Source organism: Camelus ferus, chromosome 32 (assembly GCF_009834535.1).
Source record: "Camelus ferus isolate YT-003-E chromosome 32, BCGSAC_Cfer_1.0, whole genome shotgun sequence".
Taxonomy (NCBI): domain Eukaryota; kingdom Metazoa; phylum Chordata; class Mammalia; order Artiodactyla; family Camelidae; genus Camelus; species Camelus ferus.
In genome coordinates this window covers 1,432,996-1,452,768 of record NC_045727.1, presented here as the reverse complement: position 1 = coordinate 1,452,768, position 19,773 = coordinate 1,432,996, and the positions used below count along the sequence as shown (strand labels likewise).

The following is a 19,773-nucleotide window of genomic DNA, read 5'->3' as shown; positions in this document are numbered from 1 at the left end:
TGGGTACGGCGCGCGGCCTGAGCAAAGCCGCCTCACACGTCACTTGGCAGCGCCGGAAGTCAGGGTTAACAGTTTCCGGGAGGCCTGCCTGACCACAGCTGGCTGTGCGCTGAAAGATCCGGTCCGCCATGGTCTCAGACGGTGAGGGCCGCTCCCGCGGGTCTTAGGCGGTGAGGGCCCGAGGACTCGGACCCCGGGGCTAGGCAGACTTTGTCCGGCCAGCGCCGGCCGGATGGAGTATATTTTAGGGACTGGGTGGAAGCTGTTTGGTGCTTAGAGGAGTGGCGAATGTATTCATTAATTCAGTAGATATTTTTGGAGCGCGCCTTGTGTGCCAGGCGTTATTTTATGCCTTGGGAAATACAGTAGAGAACGTGACACACTCGTGGAGGTTACAGTCTGGTGAGCGAGGCAGATAATAGGCAAGTAAATAAAAATAATTTCGAAGCGTGACAGCTGTGAAGATAACATAATGTGATGATGTTGTCGATTGTGATTAGGAGATGAGGATGAGGAGCTATTTTAGATAGGGGTCCAGGGAAGACCAGTGGTATTGAAACTCTGACTCGAATGACTTTGTGAAGGCCCCGTGGCAAGTTGAGTCAGTCTGTTACAATGGGAAGGCGGAAAGGGGGCATATAGGGGTAGAGGAAGGTGGAGAGCCTTTCTTTTATACATTAAACTGCTAGTTACACGGCCTGATACCGTAAAAGGAGAAAAAAGAGGTCAGGGTGGCAGGAGCAAAGTGAGCTAGAGGGACGAGTGACCCAGCCAGGTACAGGGCCCTTGTGGGCCATGATAAAGAGCTTGAGATTTATTTTTTAAGCGTAATATAAAGGCATTTTAGGGTTTTAATCAAAGAAGTGTTACTGTCTGATTTATGATTTTAAAAGATTGCTGTGGCTGCTGTGTGGGAAATGGACTATGGAGGGCAGGAATAGATACAGATTTTTTTGGAGGCAGTAACAATTGTCCGGATATCTTTATTTGTTTTAATAATTATCACAACTCTGTGAGGGAGGCAGATCTGGTATGGCCCCTGGCAACAAATGAGGAGCTAGAGACACAAAGAAGGAAATTCATAGGGACGATCCATGTGTATGGATACACTCCTCTCCTGACAGGCAACACTGCATTTTTCTCGGGCTTGGTAGTAGCAAGAACTTTATGGCCTTGAGAATTGTGGGGTGGGGCCTGTTGGAGAATAAGGCTAAAGGCTATGGGTAGAGGAGTGAGGGCCTGTGGGAGACACAGTTATTAAGTGCTTCTTTTGTGCTTGATACTACATTACTCATTTCTCATTCTATAAGGAGTCCATGGTTAATGGGCAGAGTTGGGAAGAGAGATCAGAAACATAGCTAACCGTCAAATGAGGTAGTGAGTTCTGTCATTAGGAGAGGGGCAATGCTGTGCGTGGTCAGAAGGAGGCACTGGGGCACTAAAAAGCCATAGTCTTTAGAGTCAAGCAGATCTGTCTTGAAAGCTGGGTATTGGCTTTGCTACTTGCTACAGGCCATGTGACTTAGAGCAGGTTATTTTCTTTTGCAAAGTAGGAACAGCTTATTTCATCTAATCTAAGACAATATTGATTATGAAATGTGCTTTTATTTAGTACCGCTAAGAGAAAATATAATGCTGTCAGTCAGTCATAACGTTAAGATACCATCCTGATTTCAGCAACCGTCAAATGTTAAAAAAAAAAAAAAGAGGGAGTACATCTTACAATTGGTGAAAGATAGCAAAACAAGTCTCTTGCTGGGTTATTGTCAGCGTGGGATGGGACTGTAGGATCACGTGTGCCAGGGCCTGATGCACAGGGGCTGATATTTCCACCCTTCTGAGATGGGGGAGCCAGGACCTGTTGGAAAACCTGGGGAGGGCTTTTGAAGAAAGGTAGCATTGATTTGGAGCCTTGGAGAGTATATAGGATTTGGGTAGGTAAGCAGAAATCAAAGATGAGGTGGGAGTATCTTGATACAGGAGATGGGAAGTGGAGGAAGGAAGGTATGGGGTCAAGATAGGCATTGTTGCTTTTTGCTATTAAATGAGCATCCTGGGTTTTTCATAACAGTGTGTGCTTACGGGTCCATATGTCTGTCACAGTTAGAATGTAGGCTCTTTGAGGGCTTGGACTCAGTATCGCCAACACCTAACACTGGTACTTAGTGTAAATGTTTGTTGAATGAATTACTGTGTTAAGTTAGCCTGTTCAGTCATGTCTGTCATTTTGGAGAGAGTAGCCTAATTCTTTTCACAGTAAAATCTGTACATAGCAATTGCTTTTCACTTTGGTTTGCACCTTTAATTGGCCTTGCTGCTAGGTGACTTGATGGACTTGGAGCCAGATTGATTTGTGTCTCCATTTAAAAACCCTACCCCATGCCCGCAATTCTACTGCTAGTGTTTCTTACTACTGATTAATCAGTTTCTTCCGTCCTTCACTAGCCATTTAAAATGCAAATATCTTTGGGTTCATATAATAGATATTTTTTGAGCATCCACCACGTGCTAGGCAACGTGCTAGGAGCAGAGGATGAGCAGTGACAAAACAGACAGGATCCTCCCTCACAGAGCTTACATTCTAGTGCATGAAAGGTGTAGATGTGCAGAAGGCCAGCAAGAGCTTGCTGAGGGCCCCCAGGGCTCTAAATCTGTAAAAGAACTTGGCTTTATGTTAATCTCGTGATTGGAGGATGGTAGCCATGTAAAGACGTAGTGATGCTTGCTCTGGATTTAATTTACAGATTGAAAATGTTAAGTTTTGTCACACTTTTATGAGGCTAATGTTTTTAAATTTTTTGTCATATTTTCAGAAGATGAACTGAATCTTCTGGTTATCATAGTTGATACCAACCCAATCTGGTGGGGAAAGCAAGCGTTAAAGGAATCTCAGGTAAGAGTGCTTGAGAGGGCTTTTGGATAATTCTGGTTTGACCAAGTATATGTTTACGTTGCTTTTTAATTAAGGTATAGTTTACATACTGTAAAAGCAAGTCTGTGTATGAGCATGTATTTGCATTCCTCTTGAGTAGTTACCTATGAGTTGAATGGCTGGATCATATGGTAAGTTTAGATTGAACTTTTTAAGACATTGCCAAACTTTTCAAAAGTGGGTGCACCGTTTCCATTCCCATCAGCAGTGTATGAGGGCTCCAATTTTTTCTTCACATCCTTGCCAACACTCGTTTGTCTTTTTGATTCTAGGCATTCTGTTGTAGGTAGTAATATCTCATTATGGTTTTAATTTGCATTTTCCTAATGGCTAATGATGTTGAGTCCTTTTTTCCTGTGCTTATTAGCCATTCATGTATTTCTTTGGTGAAATTTGTATTCAGATGTTATGTCCAGTTTTTAAATTGAACTGTTTATTTTCTTGTTATTGAATTGTAAGAGTTATTTATATATTCTAGATACAAATCTTTTGTCAGATATATGATTTACAAATATTTCCTCCTTGTCTACAGCTTTGTGGCTTGTCTTTGCATTTTTTTTCTTATTGAAGTATAGTTGACGTAACAATATTATATTAGTTTCAGGTGAACACCATGGTGATTCTGTATTTTTATACATTACACACAGTACACAATTATAACAGTATCACTGTATTCCTTGTGTTGTTCTTTACATCCCTGTGACTTAAGTATTTTATAATTGGTTGTTTGTACCTCTTAATCCCTTTCACCTATTGTCCTCATCCTCTCCCACTCCCCTCCCTTCTTTTCATGTTCTTAGTGATGTCTTTTTTAAAAATAGCTTTATCAAGCTATAGGTGGCGTACGGTGAACTTAACATTTTTTTTAAGTTTTTGTTTTTTTGAAGTACTGCATTTGCTTTATTCTTTTTTGTTTGCTTTAGGTTTTTTTGGGGGGAGGGGAGGTAATTAGATTTTTATGTATTTATTTTTAGTGGAAGTACTGGGGATTGAACCCAGGACCTTGTGCATGCTGGGCACACACTCGACCACTGAGCTATTCCCTCCCCCAGACTTCACATATTTAAAGTGCTTAATTTGTTATGTTACATTTCACATATGGTATGGATACATTGATGAAAGTATCACCACAATCAAAATAATGAACATATAGACCCATTACTCTCAAAAGTTTCTTCATATTCCTTTGTAATTTATCCCACCCACCTCTCTGCCTGTCCCCACCCCGAGGCAACCACTGATCTGCTTTCTGTCACTATAGCTTAGTTTGCATTTTTCAGATATTTGTATATATGGACTGAAACAGTATATATAGTGGGATTTTGTGTTTTTTTGTTCGTTTGTTTGGTCTGGATACTTTACTCAGCATAATTATTTTGAGATTTGTCCTTGTTACATGCATCAGTAGTTCATTCCTTCTTATTGCTGAACAGGATTCTGTTGTGTGGCTAGACCAGCATGTTACCCTGTCACTCTTGAGAAAGACTGTCTTATTTTGAACTCTCATAAGTGGTATATGAGCATTCCTTTTTTTTTTTTGTACCAACACAAGATTCTTTGTTTCCTTATTTTATCTTTTGCTGATATGATATACCAAAAAAAAAGTTACCTCAGTTTGCTGCTAAGTATTTAATGGCCCTTTGTATTTCTCCTTTGGGGCATTGCCCATTTTTCTTTTTGAGTGTTCCTTTTTTTTTTTTTATGATTTGTGGACACTTTATATTAAAAGGTTAACTCACTGTCACATGTTGTAGTTACTTTTTCCAGTTTGTAATTTGCCTCTTACTTTAGTCAGTTTTTTGCTCTACAGAAATGTTACTAGGTTTGTTTTATATTTTTAAAAAACAGTGAGTGAAATTTATGAGAGTTTTATTTTCTGCTTGAAGTATTTCTTTAACAGAAACATGCCTTATTCCACGATTATAAAAATATCCACCTATGTATTTTAGTAATATTAGTAATTGTGAGGATGTAAACTCCATGAAGGAAGGAATCTTCCCCTGGCACATAATAGGTGCTCAGCATACTTAGTGAATGAATGAATTGAAAAATTTTACAAATCACCAGGTTAATCAGCATGTATTCATTATCTATTCCATGCATAGCAATAGTTTGCTGGTAATTTTATCACTGAAGATGTGACATGTTTGCTATTCCCTGAATGTTATGCAGAAAACATTTGTGGAGTATTGTACAGATGCAGAAATGCTCTCATACAAGTGAAATTAGACAACTGTAGTTTGCAAGTGCTTTTTCTTATGGCTTCGGAGGAGGGAGCTCCCGAGCAGACTGTTAGCAGTGAATAACTGTAAAATTTTAATGAAATCTTAATTATGTCAAGAACGGACATAGTCATTTGGATAGCTAATTTATCTTCCTTTTGCCTTCTGTTTTTCAACAGTTTACTTTATCAAAATGCATAGATGCGGTGATGGTGCTAGGAAATTCTCATTTATTCATGAATCGTTCCAACAAACTTGCTGTGATAGCGAGTCACATTCAAGAAAGGTATGACAACTATGACCATTCTTCCTGTTGAGTGCTTAACATCTGTGAGATTTTTATGCTAGCTGGCATGTAATATTCCTACTGTGTATTGCAAAAAAATTTTTTTCTGTACCAGCCAGCAATACTCACAGCATCAAGAATCAGTACATGGTGGGGAGAGGAGTATAGCTCAGTGGTAGAGCATGTGCTTAGCATGCCTGAGGTCCTGGGTTCAGTCCCCCATACTGCTGTTAATAAATAAGTAAATAAACCTAATTACCTCCCCCCACCAAAACAAAAGAAAATAAAAACAATAAAAAAAATAAAATGTGAGCTAAACTTCAAAAAAAAAAAAAAGATTCAGTACATGTGTATTTTCATAGGTGCAAATACTGAAAACTCATCAGCTGATGTATGGTAGAGTTGCATTATGTACACGTTTAACTCACACGGATTCACCTGTGTTCTCCAGGCCAAAAAAAGAATTATCAAATGGGGTGGGCAGCTCCCATCCTGCTTTGCTCCTAGGTCTGCCCCAGGGAGCGGGTAAGATGAGAGGTGATTCTGCTTTCCCTGCAGCCAGTTCTTGGCTCCTGCTACCTCTCTTGTTATGAATATTTCACTGCTCTGTGTGGGACTCTAGGGTTTATAAATAAGGATTTTTCTCATAACATTGGCTCCTAAACCCAAGCCAACTACTCCATCTGCTGCTTGGCTGAAGAAACAGTGACCTTTTCTAACACTGGTGTAAAAGCTGGCTGTGCTGGAGTCACTGCAAAATGGTGCATCAGACTGCAGCTGATTTGCAAATATGGCCACGCATGCAGTAAATGTTTTCATGAAGAATAACCATATTTACTTGTCATGTTAACACGCTGTAGAATCTAATCCTCATGGAAGATACAGCTCCACTGTGTCTCAGTTAAATGTCACATCACAGTAGGAGTGACTCTTGTTTACCAACAGATTTCAGCTGAGGTTAGTGTTTACTTCTCAGCTTTTCCCACTCTGTGTTAAAAGAGCCCACGGGCCGACAGGTGAGCGCTCCTGCTCCCATCATGATTGTACATTTTTCCCAGAACTGAGTGAAAAAGATGATGCTAATTTGGTTATGATACCAGTAAAAGCTGCGACAGGCAAAGTTTCCATTTTTTCAAAAAATCAGGAATGTTTTATATGATAACTGTCAAAGTCATGGAGCCCGAGGTGGAGCTTTTCAGGGACCCCTGGGCCAGATATTACTGGAGTAGATCAACGGATCTCAAATGATAAATGAGTAGTGAATTAGAATTTGGGATGAGTCTCTCACTGGTCATCTGACAAGGCAGAGTGAGAGCCACCCTAAAGCATTTCAAGAGGCTATAACCCAGTACCTTCTTTGTTCCTTCTTTGTTGTTTTTTTTTTTTATTAGAAGACAGTGGAATCATCGAACCTTCTGTGGTGGTAGACTTATGTCTGCCAATCTGCCTATTTTATACATTTTTAAAAACTTAAATTTATTGTGGAATCTTGAGTGTTCGGAATTCGTGTAGTTTTGTTGTCTCTGCTGAGTTTCATTCCGATGTTTGTGTAACTAGAGTTTTTTTTTCTTCCCCTTGTTGTTTCAGTCGATTCTTATATCCTGGAAAGAATGGCAGACTTGGAGACTTCTTTGGAGACCCTGGCAACCCTTCTTCCGAATTTAATCCCTCAGGAAGTAAAGATGGAAAATACGAGTTGCTAACAGCAGCAAATGACGTTATTGTTGAAGAGATCAAAGATCTAATGACCAAGAGTAACCACTTTCAGCTTCTTTTTTCCTTCCGTTATTGCTATTTGCAAGTGGAGTGGACTGTGGAGGTCCTTGAGGCTTTGAGTCCAGAAATTTGAGGTTCTTGACGTTACCTGCTTCATTCTCTCTTCTCTTTTGAAGCATCACCTCATCAGAGCCTGTGCCTTATTCTCCTGCGTCCACATCATTTGACACTGGTCATATCCTCAACTTCCTCACACACTCTGGTTTCTAAGGATGTCCTGTTAACCTGTGTTTCTTTTTTAGACCATCCTTTCTTCCATTTCTGACTTTTCCTTCATCTTGTTTCTTAAAAAAATACTTATTTTTTATTCTGTAGGATTATTTTCTTCCTCTGTGTGTTCTCATCCACCCTTGTCATTAATTATCATCTATGTGTGGACACTTCCCAGTCTTCACTTCTAATCCAGCCTTTCTTTCAGGCTGCATGTGTCTCTGCTTTGGTGTCCACAGTCTCATTAACACGCCTCCGACCAGTTTCATTATCTTTTCCCTCAGTTACACCACCATTTCCAATTCCTATTTCTGTCAGCCCCATCCACTTGCTTTTCCAAAAGCTTTCATTTTTGACTCCTTCCCTCTCTCATCCAACATCTCATCAGCTGTGAAATCCTGTTAGCTTGGCCTCGGAAGTGCCTCCAGAGTCTGGCCCTTATTACCTGACATCCGGCTCAACCTCGGCACTGCTGGCACTTAGGGCTGGACAGTTCTTTGTTGAGGTGGTTTCCTGTGCTTTGGAGGGTACCGATCAGCATCCCTGGCCTTAGCCCGCTGGATGCCATAATATCCCTCGGTCGTGACAACCGCATGTCCCCCGTGGGGCACGGTTGCCCAGGCTGAGAGCCTTTGCTCTAGATCATTGTAGCAACCTCTTAACTGACTCCTGTCTCTCCCGGTTCATGTCTTTCCACTCAGCCTCTAGAGCTGTCATCCTAAAAGTCAGAGCTGCTGTTCTCTGGCTTGGAGGACTTCACTGGTTCCCTGTTGCTCGTGGGTGGTAGTTTCAAACTGTTGCCTGTGTCCAAATCACCTGTAGGGAAAAGGCAGCTCTAGAGACAGGAAGTCGGTTAGTGGTTTCCCGGGGCTGGGGAGGAGCAGGGAAGTGCCTAGGAACGAGCCTAAGTGATCTTTTGGGGTGATGGAAATGTTCTAAAATTGGATTGGGGCGAAGATTTACAACTTCATAAATTTACTAAAAATCATTGACTTGTGTGCTTAAAAAGAGTGAACTTTGTGATCTGTAAGTTATACCCCAATAAAAACTGTTAACAGTCACCTGGAGGCTTTATTAAGACAAAACACTGAGCCCCAATCTATAGTTCCTGATTCAGTGGGTCTCGGGAGGCCCCAAGAATTTGTATTTCTGCTAGGTTCCCTTGTGATGTTCCTAAAGCCCGTTGTAGAAACACATTTTGAAAACCACCGGCCTCCAGAATAAAGTCCCGACTTCCCACTGCTCCTGATCTGACCTCCCCGTGGGGTATCAGTGCTCCTGGACCAGTTGCAGGCCCTGCTCACACAGGGTGTCAGCCTGGGCTCCCCACCTTCTTGAGCTAAAGGTTTAGAATTTTGATTTTTATAAGAGTGACTCTTTTGCACCCAAGTCTCCAAACAAGTTATAAACTTCGTCCCTCCTTGCCTCAGCCTGGGCAGTTTCTCCAGTCCTCTTCTCACGGGTCCTGCTTTCGCAGGGGGCTGGCTGGGAGGAGGCAGGGGGAAGGGCTCAGAAGCTGGCCAGGGGCCACTGTCCAGGCTGCTTACAGTTACGCATGACCTTCTGTACCACTCGGATCATTGAGAAGCCAGAACCTTTCCAAATAACACCGGGATGTTTTTTATTACTTGTTTTTTGCTGTGGTAAAATATACATAATGTAAAATTCACCATTTTAACTATTTCTAAGCGTACAGTTCAGTGGCATTAAGTATGTTCCCATTGTTGTGCACATATCACCACTGTCCATTCCAGAGCTTTTTCATCATCCCAAATGGAAACCTTACATTAAACAACTCCTCTTTTCCCCCCTTCAGCCCTTGACCACCAGGATATTTTAAATTGAGGAAGTGCTTTAAAATTGCTTATCTATGTTTCTTAAACCCAGTTTGAAAATATCTGATTTCATTCATGAAGAAGAATGCTTTGGCTTGAAAATGATTTTAATTCAAGAAAATACCTAAAATTTCCTTTTTAATGTTTTTTTTTTTGTTATTTACAGGTGACATAAAGGGTCAACATACAGAAACTCTGCTGGCAGGATCCCTCGCCAAAGCTCTTTGCTGTATCCTTGGTGTTTTACTCATTCAGAGGGTGTATTTTTGTAATAAAGATATTTTCACTTGTGATATTTCTTAGAGCCTTGGCTGCCTATGTTAATGGAAGGTGTGAGTATTCTAAAGTGGTAGAGAATCAAACAATAGTTTGGCTTGGCTTTGAAATGTTTTTAAGACAAGCTGTAAAAACTTGAAATGGGAAGAAAGAAAAGTCTAGATTCTCCAGTATGTCTTGCTCACAACGAGTTATTCTTCAGAATGCTTCTTTGTTTCTTATTTAGGCAAATTTAAAAAAATTATTCTCGTCTCTCTTATGTTGGAAGCAGTGTTTGATTTTAAAAGTGGTTTATTGACCCTGGGGCTTATTAGCTGAGTGGCTGCTTCTCCAGGTGGCTGAGTTACTCTGCCCACCTTCGTAAGCATTTTGATTACCTCTGTGTGTGGGATGTTTTCTCAGTCTTGTGTAATTTACTGTGTTTGTTTTGTACAGTATTGAGCGATTCTTCTCTCCCAGACTTTGATTGGGGTTGTCTCATCCTCTGTGTATGGTTTTCAGGTTCATTGTCTCATTTCATTGGCTTGTTGATTTATCTGTGGTCCCAGTATTCACGTCTAGGACCTGGTGGGTAATCACCGAACAGTCATGTGGATAATCACAGAACAATCAAACCTTTGATAATTTAAATTTTCTGGGACAAAGATCATGTTTTGGTCAAGTTACAAAGCCCGCTGGAATGCAGAGGTGGTAACTGGAAGCCCCCAGTCACTCTCGTTGTGTGTGTTGTCGTGGGCAAGAGAGCTTTTCCTTTTTCCTGACAGGTGGATGCTCGACTTACTTAACTAAGATTTGAGGTTATTTTTCTGTTTGCTATGAGTATTTATAAAATAATATTTTAAAATTCCTTAATGCTAAGAAAATAAGACATTCATAGAATGAACAAGGAGGTTAAAGGTAGGAGCCTGTGCTCTTCTGTGAGACTGTAATCCTTGTTTTCCTACTGTAACTCGGAGGGACTGTTTAAAAATTGGTGGAAAACCTTGTATGTAGTATGTTTAATAAGATTCAGTTAAATTGGAATCTGTTTTTATTTCTTTATAGATAATCAGGAAATGAAATCAAGGATATTGGTAAGATTGAAAGAAATCAATGCTATGCTTATATACCAACTATAGCCAATTAGAAAACATGATGGGAAATAAGACCCATTTATAATAGAAGCAATAAATATTAAGTGTCCAGAATTAATTAACAAGCACTGTGTAAAATTGATTATGAGAAAAAACAAATTCTGAGAGACATAAAAGAATTGTATAAATGGAGAGCTATTTTTTTTAATTTTTATTTTTTTTTAATTGAAGTATAGTTGATGTACAGTATTATATGTTACAGATGTACAGTACAGGGCTTCACAATTTTTTAAAAAATTTAGGTTATACTTTAGGTTATACTCCATTTGTAATTATTATAAAATGTTGGCTGTATTCCCCATGTTATACAATACATCCTTGTAGCCTATTATATACCTCGCGGTTTGTGCCGCTTACTTCTCTCCCCCTTCCCTCGCCCCACTAGTTTGTGGAAAGCCATATTTTATTCTTGGATGTTTAAGTTTTCCCCCCTGGCAGAGTGGGGATTTAAGAAAGTCAACAGTTTATCTGAAAGGGTAAATCAATGAGAAAGCCAGGGGCTTTCTAACAGAATAATAGATAGAAACTTGCTCCTGTCAACTTAAAGACACACAATGTGAGTTGTGAGTTTCAGTTCTACTCAGGGTCTTACTGAGGATTAAAGCCCAGGAGACAGCCACTCAGCTGTGAGGAAACTGCCCCAGAGAGGTAGGGGAGGAGCCAGTTTATTATGATTTTTTTTGGCTAGGAAATTCGTGCAGTCAGGTGTACATCTTGGTAAACAATTAACGCTAATCACAGAGACTAGATATCTAGAGTTAGTGGTTTTAGTGCTTTTCTGTGTATGGGGAGAGGCAAGAATCTGGGGTCACCGAAGTTCTTCCTGATGTGCACATCTGTCTAGGGCCTGTTTATCCAGAGCACAGAGGGCTCCGTCCTGCTTTTCATCCTGAGTTCCTTTCAGGGTGCCACTCAGTGGGTGACTGCACTCGGTCCCCACTTAACCCTCATAGAACTGGGTGGTGAGCACTGCTCTTTGTTATCCTTTGTTTGCGCTCCTTTAGGCATTAAAACACTTTATAAAGCTACAGTGACGGTGTGGTTCTGGTGCAGTGGTAGGCAAACAGGTAATGGAAAAGTCTGTGGAGCCCAGAAACCAGGTATACAGGGGAGTTTCACATGTGATAAATGAAGCACTTCAAATTAGTGGGGAGGAAGTGGATTATCCAGTAAAAAGTGCTGGGCCAGCTGGTTGGCCAGTTGGAAGAAAACAAAGCTAGATCTCACTGCTTATACCTAAACACATTCTAGTAAAGATCAAACATTTCAGTGTAAATATTCAAGTCATAAAAGCACTAGAAGAAAATAAATCTGTTTATACTCTTGGGTTGGTGAGTATCTTTCTAAGCATTATGTGGAACTATAAAAAGAAGCTTAAGATCTCGAAAAAATGAAATCCCCAAAACAAGGACAAAAAAAAAAAAACTTTTAGGGAAAAGTAGTTTTAGCATAGCTGCCTGACGAGATTAATGTAATATTTCTAAAATAAACAAGAGCTCTCATAAATTAATTTTTAAAAGTCAGGGTTTAACACAACATTGTAAATCAACTATACTTCAATTGAAAAAAAAGTCAAAGTTCACTCTAAGAAACAGGTCGGAAACGTGAGCAGTCAGTTAGCGTTTGGAAATACGGTCAGCCCTACTGGTGAGCAAAGAAACGTCAGTGTCAAATAGTGGGTTTTTCACCGTTGGCTTCTTGCTCAGCACAAATGGAAAAATCTGGGGTTGATGGCAGTTGGGATTAATTATTCTTTGCATCGCCCATGGGAGGATACACTGATACAGTTTTTCTGGAAGGCAGTTTGGTCATCTGTATCAAAATGAAATGTGCAGACACTTCACCCATCTCATTGACTACTACAGGCTTAATCAGAGTTGTGCAAAAGGTAGATGAGGGTGTTCATCAGAGCACTGTCAGAAACCAAGGCTTGGAAATGACTTGAATATCTTTAAAGACAGTTGGTTAAACAGTGGAAATCTAGAAACTCAGCATGAAGGATGGGATCCATCTAAATCTGCTATTTGACGTAAGATTCCTCCCCCCACGCCCCGATACTGTAGACTGAAAAAGCAGGTTCTAAAACACTAGATAGAGTATCATCCTGGTGTGTGTTTTGGGTGTGAGTGTATAGACATGGCCACATAGATGCTCTTTAGAAACCATTAGCAAGTATTATCTCTTGAGTGGTAGGATTTAGGGGAGATTTTTACAGCCATCTTTACACTTTTAGATGTTATTTAATAATAACTACCAAGGCAAATTAGAAAAATGATATTGGTTGTAGTGTGTAGTATACTGTGGTGACACCTGACTGAGAGTGCCAGGATGTGGCTGGAAGGTATTAACGTGGATGTGATTTTTAGGTGATTAAGGCTGCGGAAGACAGTGCATTACAATATATGAACTTCATGAATGTCATCTTCGCAGCACAGAAGCAGGTGAATCGAGCGCTGCCTTTTTTTTTTTTTTAAAGAATATTGGTTTCATAGTGAAGGAATTAATTTTATTGTTTGAATCACCAATTTAGAGAGGTAGTCTGACTGAATGATGGATTGGGAATCTGGAATCCATGTTTTGTCCTAGTCATTTCTCTATTTTGGGTCCTGGACCCTTGAGAATCTGCTGGGTCCCCAGAAAAACACGCACTCTGACGCAGTTTTGCATGTAGTTTCCTGGTTTATGTGGCTAGAGCCCTGTTTAGCCCATCCTTGGGCCCCAGGCTAAGAATCCTGGGTTTTACAATTTGCTGCATACCTTGACTCAATTGCTCTGTCTCTTTGCTTTAGGGAGAGCTGATAAAGATCTGATGTTTTCACTTTGCAGATAACTGAAGTGTTCAGATAAATTATCATTAACACGTTTTCTTCTCTGATAAGTTTAAAGAAAAAGCTTTCTTAAAACTTCAGTTTTAAAGTAAAAATGCTGCTGTAGCCTGTATAATGTTCTCCATCTTGGGGTGGCAGCATGATAGAGTGAAAAGACCATAAACTCTGGGGACAGGTAGACTGGGAGTGGCAGCACTGCGCACCCCCACCCCCAGCTCTATGACCACTGCCCAGCCAAGGCCTGGCTGCTGCAGCTGTAAAATGCAAGTCAGATATCTACCTTGTAGAGTTACTGTGTGTGTTAAATAAGCTGTTTTAAGAATAGAGTCTGGCACATAGTAGGTTTTCACTATAAGGTTGTCATTATTATTCCTATAACATTTTTTGAAATGTTCATTTCAGAATATTTTGATTGATGCCTGCATCTTAGACTCCGATTCAGGACTCCTCCAACAGGTATATTTTAAATGAGTGCTCGGTGTTGGCGGTTATGAACGCGTGGTGTGTGCTGTTACCTGTTGTTAAATGCCTTTCACCAGTCTTCACACATTTCTAGGGGCTAGCCTGGGTGATGCTTTCAGATTAGAGCCCCAGCATCTCTCTGGTCCCTTTGAAATTTTTTTCCCTTTGAAATTTTTTCAAAATTTCAAACTTGATTGACTTTGCAAAAGTAATTCACGCATTAAAACGAATTCAAGCAACACAGAAAAGTATTTTTAAAAAGGGTTAAAAAAAAATCCCTTCAAATCCTGTCATCCGAATGTCACTGTTGTTAATATCAGGTGAACGCATGACAGGTCTCTCTGTATATATAGTTGGAAGAATAGATCACTAAGCAAAGAATTATATAAAAATAGGATCATACTCTAGATCTGTACTGTCCTTTTTGGTACCGTATGGCTATTGAACTCTTGAAGTCAGTGTGGTCCGAATTGAGATGTGTGAATGTATACACCCTGAATTTCAAAGACATAATATGAAAAACAGTGTAAAATATCTCATTAATGATTCTTATACTGGTTACATGTTAAAATGATAATATTTTGGATATATTGAGTTAAATAAAATATGCTGTTGAAATTGATTTTCTCTCTTAATTTTTCCTTTTTTTGGATGGGGGGGCAGTAATTAGGTTTATTTATTTTATTTATTTCTTGGTGGAGGTACTGGGAATTGAACCCAGGACCTCATGCATGCTAAGCAGGCACTCTGCTACTGAGCTATAGTCTCCCCCTATTTTTCCTTTTTCATGTGGCTAGAAAATTAAAAATTATATATGTTGCTGGTGTCATATTTCTGTTGGATAACATTTAGACATTGCTTTTAATGAAAAGTATGAAACTGAATTTTACTTTAACCAAAAAGGAAAAAAAAAAACCCCAGAAATTAGACTGAAGAAATTACCAAACTCTTGACAAATGTTTTTTGACCATAAGAAATATTTCCTAAAAGGCCAGTTAAAAGCACGAAATTGTAGAAAACTTCAGGTTACTGCTGGAGATGAGGATTGGGGGGAAGGGGAGATAGAATCAGAAAGTACACCAACCTCAAAGGCTCTGGGATGGTCTTATTTCTTAAGCTTGATGGTAGGCGTGTGGTGTCTGTTGGGAATGTAAAATGGTACAGCCACTTTGGAAAACAGTCTGAAACTTCCTCAGAAAGTTAAACCTAGAATTACCAGGTTGAATCAACAATTTTATTCTTAGATATATATTCAAGAAAAATGAAAATGGGTGTCCACAAAAAAAAATTGTACATGAATATTCATAGCTGTGCTATTCCTAATAGCCCAGAGGTGAAAACAACTCAAAATGCCCATCAGCAGATGAATGGCTAAACAAAATGTGGTCTGTCCACACAGTGGAATATTACTTGCTCATAAAAAGGAATGAAGTACTGATTCATGCTACAGTTCAGATGTGCCTTGAGAACATTATCCAAAGTGAAAGAAGCCAGTCATGTTGTCTGATTCCATTGATACGAAGTGCCCAGAACAGGCAAGTCTGTAGAGACAGAAGTCAGATTAGTGATTGCCAGGGTCTGGGGAAGCAGGGGATGGAGAGTGACATTGATGAGTGAGGAATTTCCGTTTGGGGTTATGAAGACATTCTGCAACTAGGGAGTGCTGACAGTTGCCCAACTCTGTGAATATCCTAAAAGCTAGGAGTTTGTATACTTTAAAAGAGTGAATTTTACAGCATGTGAATTATATCTCAGAGCTATTATTTAAAAATGTAATGGCAAGAATAAAAATTTTACCAGTAGCAAACAAACAGGAAAAAAGTCATATACTGTCTTATACTGTAGTCTTCAAAGGGTTGAAAGGGTTTGAGCCGAGGGGAAAAAACAAGATACTTGAACATCTTGAGAGGTAGCTACAAGCTTCTGGTCCTCACTCACTCTGGGAAAACGTTCCCTTTCAATTTGCTGTGTTAGATCTTCCTCTGGAAAAGCTAAGCAAGTGCTTGTTTGGCAGAGAGCCCTTTGTGTGTCTTGCAGGCTTGTGACATCACGGGGGGACTGTACTTGAAGGTGCCTCAGATGCCCTCCCTCCTGCAGTATTTACTGGTAAGGAAACAGCAGCAGTGAACCCAGCACCTTGAGTCAAGTGAGACCCCTGTTTCCTGGGGAATGAATAGGAGCAAGACAGCTGATGCCAGTAACTGGAATACAGGAATAGATGGGTGACCCAGGGGATTTGAGCTGAGAAGGGTGGGCTTCAGGGCATCTTTGGAGCCTGTAAGCTGTATGCAGAGTGTTTGTTATGTGACTGTTCACACAATTTCCTCGCTTTTTTTTTTTTTTTTAAATACAGTGGGTTTTTCTTCCTGATCAAGATCAGAGATCTCAGTTAATCCTCCCACCCCCAGTTCACGTTGACTACCGGGCTGCTTGCTTCTGTCACCGAAATCTCATTGAAATTGGCTACGTCTGTTCTGTGTGCTTGTCAAGTAAGTTTATGTGCTGAGTTTTTCTTTTTTTTCTATTTTGGGGGGAGTGTGCAGAGAATATCTGAACTGTGTAGTTTTCAAACCACTCAGTTTGATTTCTTTTTTTAATTTACAGTATTCTGCAATTTCAGCCCTATCTGCACTACCTGCGAGTAAGTACCTTTGAGGTCATGTGGCTGGCTCGCCCTTTAGAGACTTAGAGCATTAAAAAGTATTTTCTTCTATCGTTTCAGGACAGCCTTTAAGATTTCGCTACCTCCTGTACTGAAGGCCAAGAAAAAGAAACTGAAAATGTCTGCATGATAGTAAAAAAATTTTCCCCATCATTTAGAGCTGTTAACAGAAATTGTATGGCAGAATCTTTGTTAGGAAGGCTCTGAAGAAAATAGAGATATGTGGAAGATAATTTTTAATGAACTTCCTTACAGGAAATATTTGTAAAGCGTCACCCTCATCCTGTGCTTCTGGGGGCCGATTTACTGCAGGGAGTCATTCCGTGCAGTATACCCTAAAATCTTTTCTGACGGGTTTTTGTCCAGAGATGAGGAAGAAAGCACAAATTTGGGACTATTTTTTTTTATAAATGAGATGATCATCTGTCAAAGTCAGTCTGCCCTGACTGATTACGGGCGTCAGAACCTGTTACCCAAGTCTAGGTTCTCAGTGTGAAATGTACAACGTGAAATCTGAGCACAGGTTTGGAAAAAGTGGCTATTTATGGAGTAATGGCACTGACCCAGGTAGACCGTCCTACTCGAGTCAGCAGTTGACTTCGACAATAATCGTGTAAATAAAATCCTATTGTCTTGATTGAGATGTAGCTCCAGATATGAACGGGTATTTATTTTGTCTGACATCGGCACAAGTTTGGACAAAGTTATCCAAGTGATAATTTGTCACTGAATAACTCTAAAATCTGATTTTAAGTGAGTAGGGAAGTGAGTGCAGTCCGCTGGTAGCAACTTTTTCTTTAAAAACAGTTGTAAGGAGAACTTACTTGTGAAAGCCGCTATCTGGGTTCTGAGGGGAAATTTCTTGCGGAGAATGGATTCTTTACAGTTAAGTGTTGCCCCCCAGGTGGAATTCATCCCCTTTTCACTGAGGGGAGGGAAAAAGCATTAATATTAAAGAACTGTTCTCTAGACGCTTTGGACATAATACTGAACCCGTTTATAAGTTCAAAAGAAAAATTACTTGAAATTTCAACAATAAACTTATTTTTCTGTGTAATCTTGAAGTTATTAAAAGCCCTTTAAAATTCCATCCAGGTATAGAAAGGGTTTTCAGGAATGGTCGCTGGTTTGGTTTGTTTTTAAAAGTATATTGACAAAAATCCATTTGTGTGCACAACCTTGTATATAAGTAGGATTTTAATTTTCTCTTGATACCATCTCAGAAACTGAGTCTCATTTAAGTAATTTGGTGTTTGGTTAGATTATTTAAGGTAGATTTTGTATTTTGGATTTACGATTTTGGTTAACAAATGTACAGAGATTTTGGTGATCAGTTTGCAAGTAATTTGTTAATCGTTGAATTTGGGAATCTATTTGTCTTTTTAAATGGTATTCAATATTTCATAGCGTAAGTGTAATGGAGATCACTATTTTAAGTCTAAGGAATAAAGCATCATGTATCTAAAAGATGAATAATTTCAAACAAGTTGATAAGGTTTTTGTTATTACTTTTTCATTTGAAATGTTTTATGTACTGGCTTAATTCTGTTTAAATTTTATTTTTACCTTTGTGTTTATGGTTCATTTGTATAAGTTTTTATAATAAAATAATTTAAATTTTCATATTTGCTCGAGTTATTTCCTCTTACTCATTTATTTCATGCTCATTCAGTTCATCTTCAAGTGTGTACTTTTTTAACTGGATTTGGTCAAATGTCAGACAATTTTTTATTCAACTCTGAAGAACTTTAATTTCAAATCTTGTCAAAACCATACATGAAAATATTGTTACCAACACTGTTTGATTATAGATTGGCAAGATGTTTTCAATACAAGCTTTCTACGTATGAAAGTATTAGAGATCTGATGTTTGCTCGTGATTTTATTTTGGGAGCAAGATTAGCAAAATTTCAATTATTTGGTATTTTCATTGGATAAGGCAGGCTGGTTTTAAGTGTGTTTTGGTGTCAGAAAAGTAGGACACTTTATTATCTTATAATAGTTCATTTTAAAAATATGAAATTATTCTCTTACAGTAAAAGAGTTGTTAACTATCCAGTCTGCTACTCTAAAGGCAGTCCCTTGGGCTTTATCTACAAAAGGATTACTGCTTTGTTGCTTGTTTTTAAGCTTATTTTGTGTATTTCAAATAATCCAAACATGATTTGTAAAACAGTAATTCCTGAAAAGAGAGCATGGGATGCTTCCAGCGGTAATGGAGAGGAGAGTAGATGGACCAATGACGTGAGACGTACAGTATTCAAAAATCAGGGCTTTGCACTGATGGCTGAATTGAAACTTTATGCCTACATTTTATATAAATAGAAATTATCACAAAGAATTTTAAGATTAAATTCTCAATGGTAATTGAGTTTTAATAATATCATTGACTTCAAGACTATTGTTTTTCACTTTTGAAACTTCCTTTTGATTGTAATGCCCTAGAATTCCATAGTACATTTCCCTTTTGGCTAAATAGCTTAATGCCACTAAAAGCAGAGACCTAAAGCATACTCCCTCCACTTTTTGGAGTGATTGCTACGTGCCAGGCATTGGTAAACTGGTAAAGCTCATTAAATACATTACTTCACTTAATTCTCACACAATCCTATTTGGAAGAGACTGTTAACTTCTTACAGATGAGGAAACCCAAGCTTAGAGAGGTGAAGTGACTTTCCCAGGTCATTTAGCATGGAAGGAAGGTGAAACCCAAACCAGGCAGTGGGACCTCAGAGCCTGCACTTAGTCACCGAACTGTAACAACGCCTGAGATGCTTTGTGGCTGTTGACATAAGAAAAACGAGGTTTTTTTTTTTTTTTTTTTCCAGGTGGAATTGATACTTTTGCATCTGTCGTAATGCTAGGCGAAACCTTTTGTGTGTTCTTTGGTAAGACCTGCTTTCAGAGTGCTGAGAACTCTCTGGCACAAATAAACAAACAAAACCTTCCAGAAACTGGGAGAAAAATAAAAACAAATCAACACAATTACAGCACTGAAGCCTCACCCTCTTTTTGTCCCTCCCCGCAAATCCCCATAAAAATCAAGTTTATTAAGGCGCCTGTTTGGAAGCCGGTGCCTGCAGGCTCGCTCTTGCAGTGTGATTGAATTAACTCGGTGAGGGAACTCCAGCTTTTACTTAAAAAAAAAAAT

General features: G+C 39.3%; 1 protein-coding gene across 2 annotated transcripts; it reads left to right on the top strand.

Annotated features, from left to right (window-relative positions):
• Nucleotides 1–51: 51 nt before the first annotated feature.
• Nucleotides 52–17,256, top strand: GTF2H3 (general transcription factor IIH subunit 3). 2 transcript variants are annotated; one of them, XM_006178208.3, is made up of 13 exons: nt 52–141; nt 2,814–2,893; nt 5,334–5,440; nt 7,028–7,194; nt 9,428–9,490; nt 10,405–10,434; nt 10,582–10,610; nt 13,037–13,111; nt 13,901–13,954; nt 15,998–16,066; nt 16,314–16,449; nt 16,565–16,601; nt 16,683–17,256. In XM_006178208.3, the coding sequence occupies exons 1-13, from the start codon at nt 129–131 to the stop codon at nt 16,750–16,752; spliced, it is 930 nt and encodes a 309-aa protein (XP_006178270.1). In that variant the 5' UTR covers nt 52–128; the 3' UTR covers nt 16,753–17,256. The 2 variants fall into 2 exon arrangements, with proteins under 2 accessions (XP_006178270.1, XP_032327618.1); XM_032471727.1 differs by lacking the exon at nt 52–141 and adding an exon at nt 155–422 and having other exon boundaries at nt 16,683–16,828.
• The last annotated feature ends 2,517 nt before the right edge of the window (nt 17,257–19,773 follow it).

Excerpts from the sequence above, each read along its gene's own strand:
- GTF2H3 (XM_006178208.3), top strand. Across the intron at positions 13,955-15,997 it reads ATTCAGGACTCCTCCAACAG|GCTTGTGACATCACGGGGGG; the intron begins GTATATTTTAAA and ends TGTGTCTTGCAG. Across the intron at positions 16,602-16,682 it reads CCTATCTGCACTACCTGCGA|GACAGCCTTTAAGATTTCGC; the intron begins GTAAGTACCTTT and ends CTATCGTTTCAG.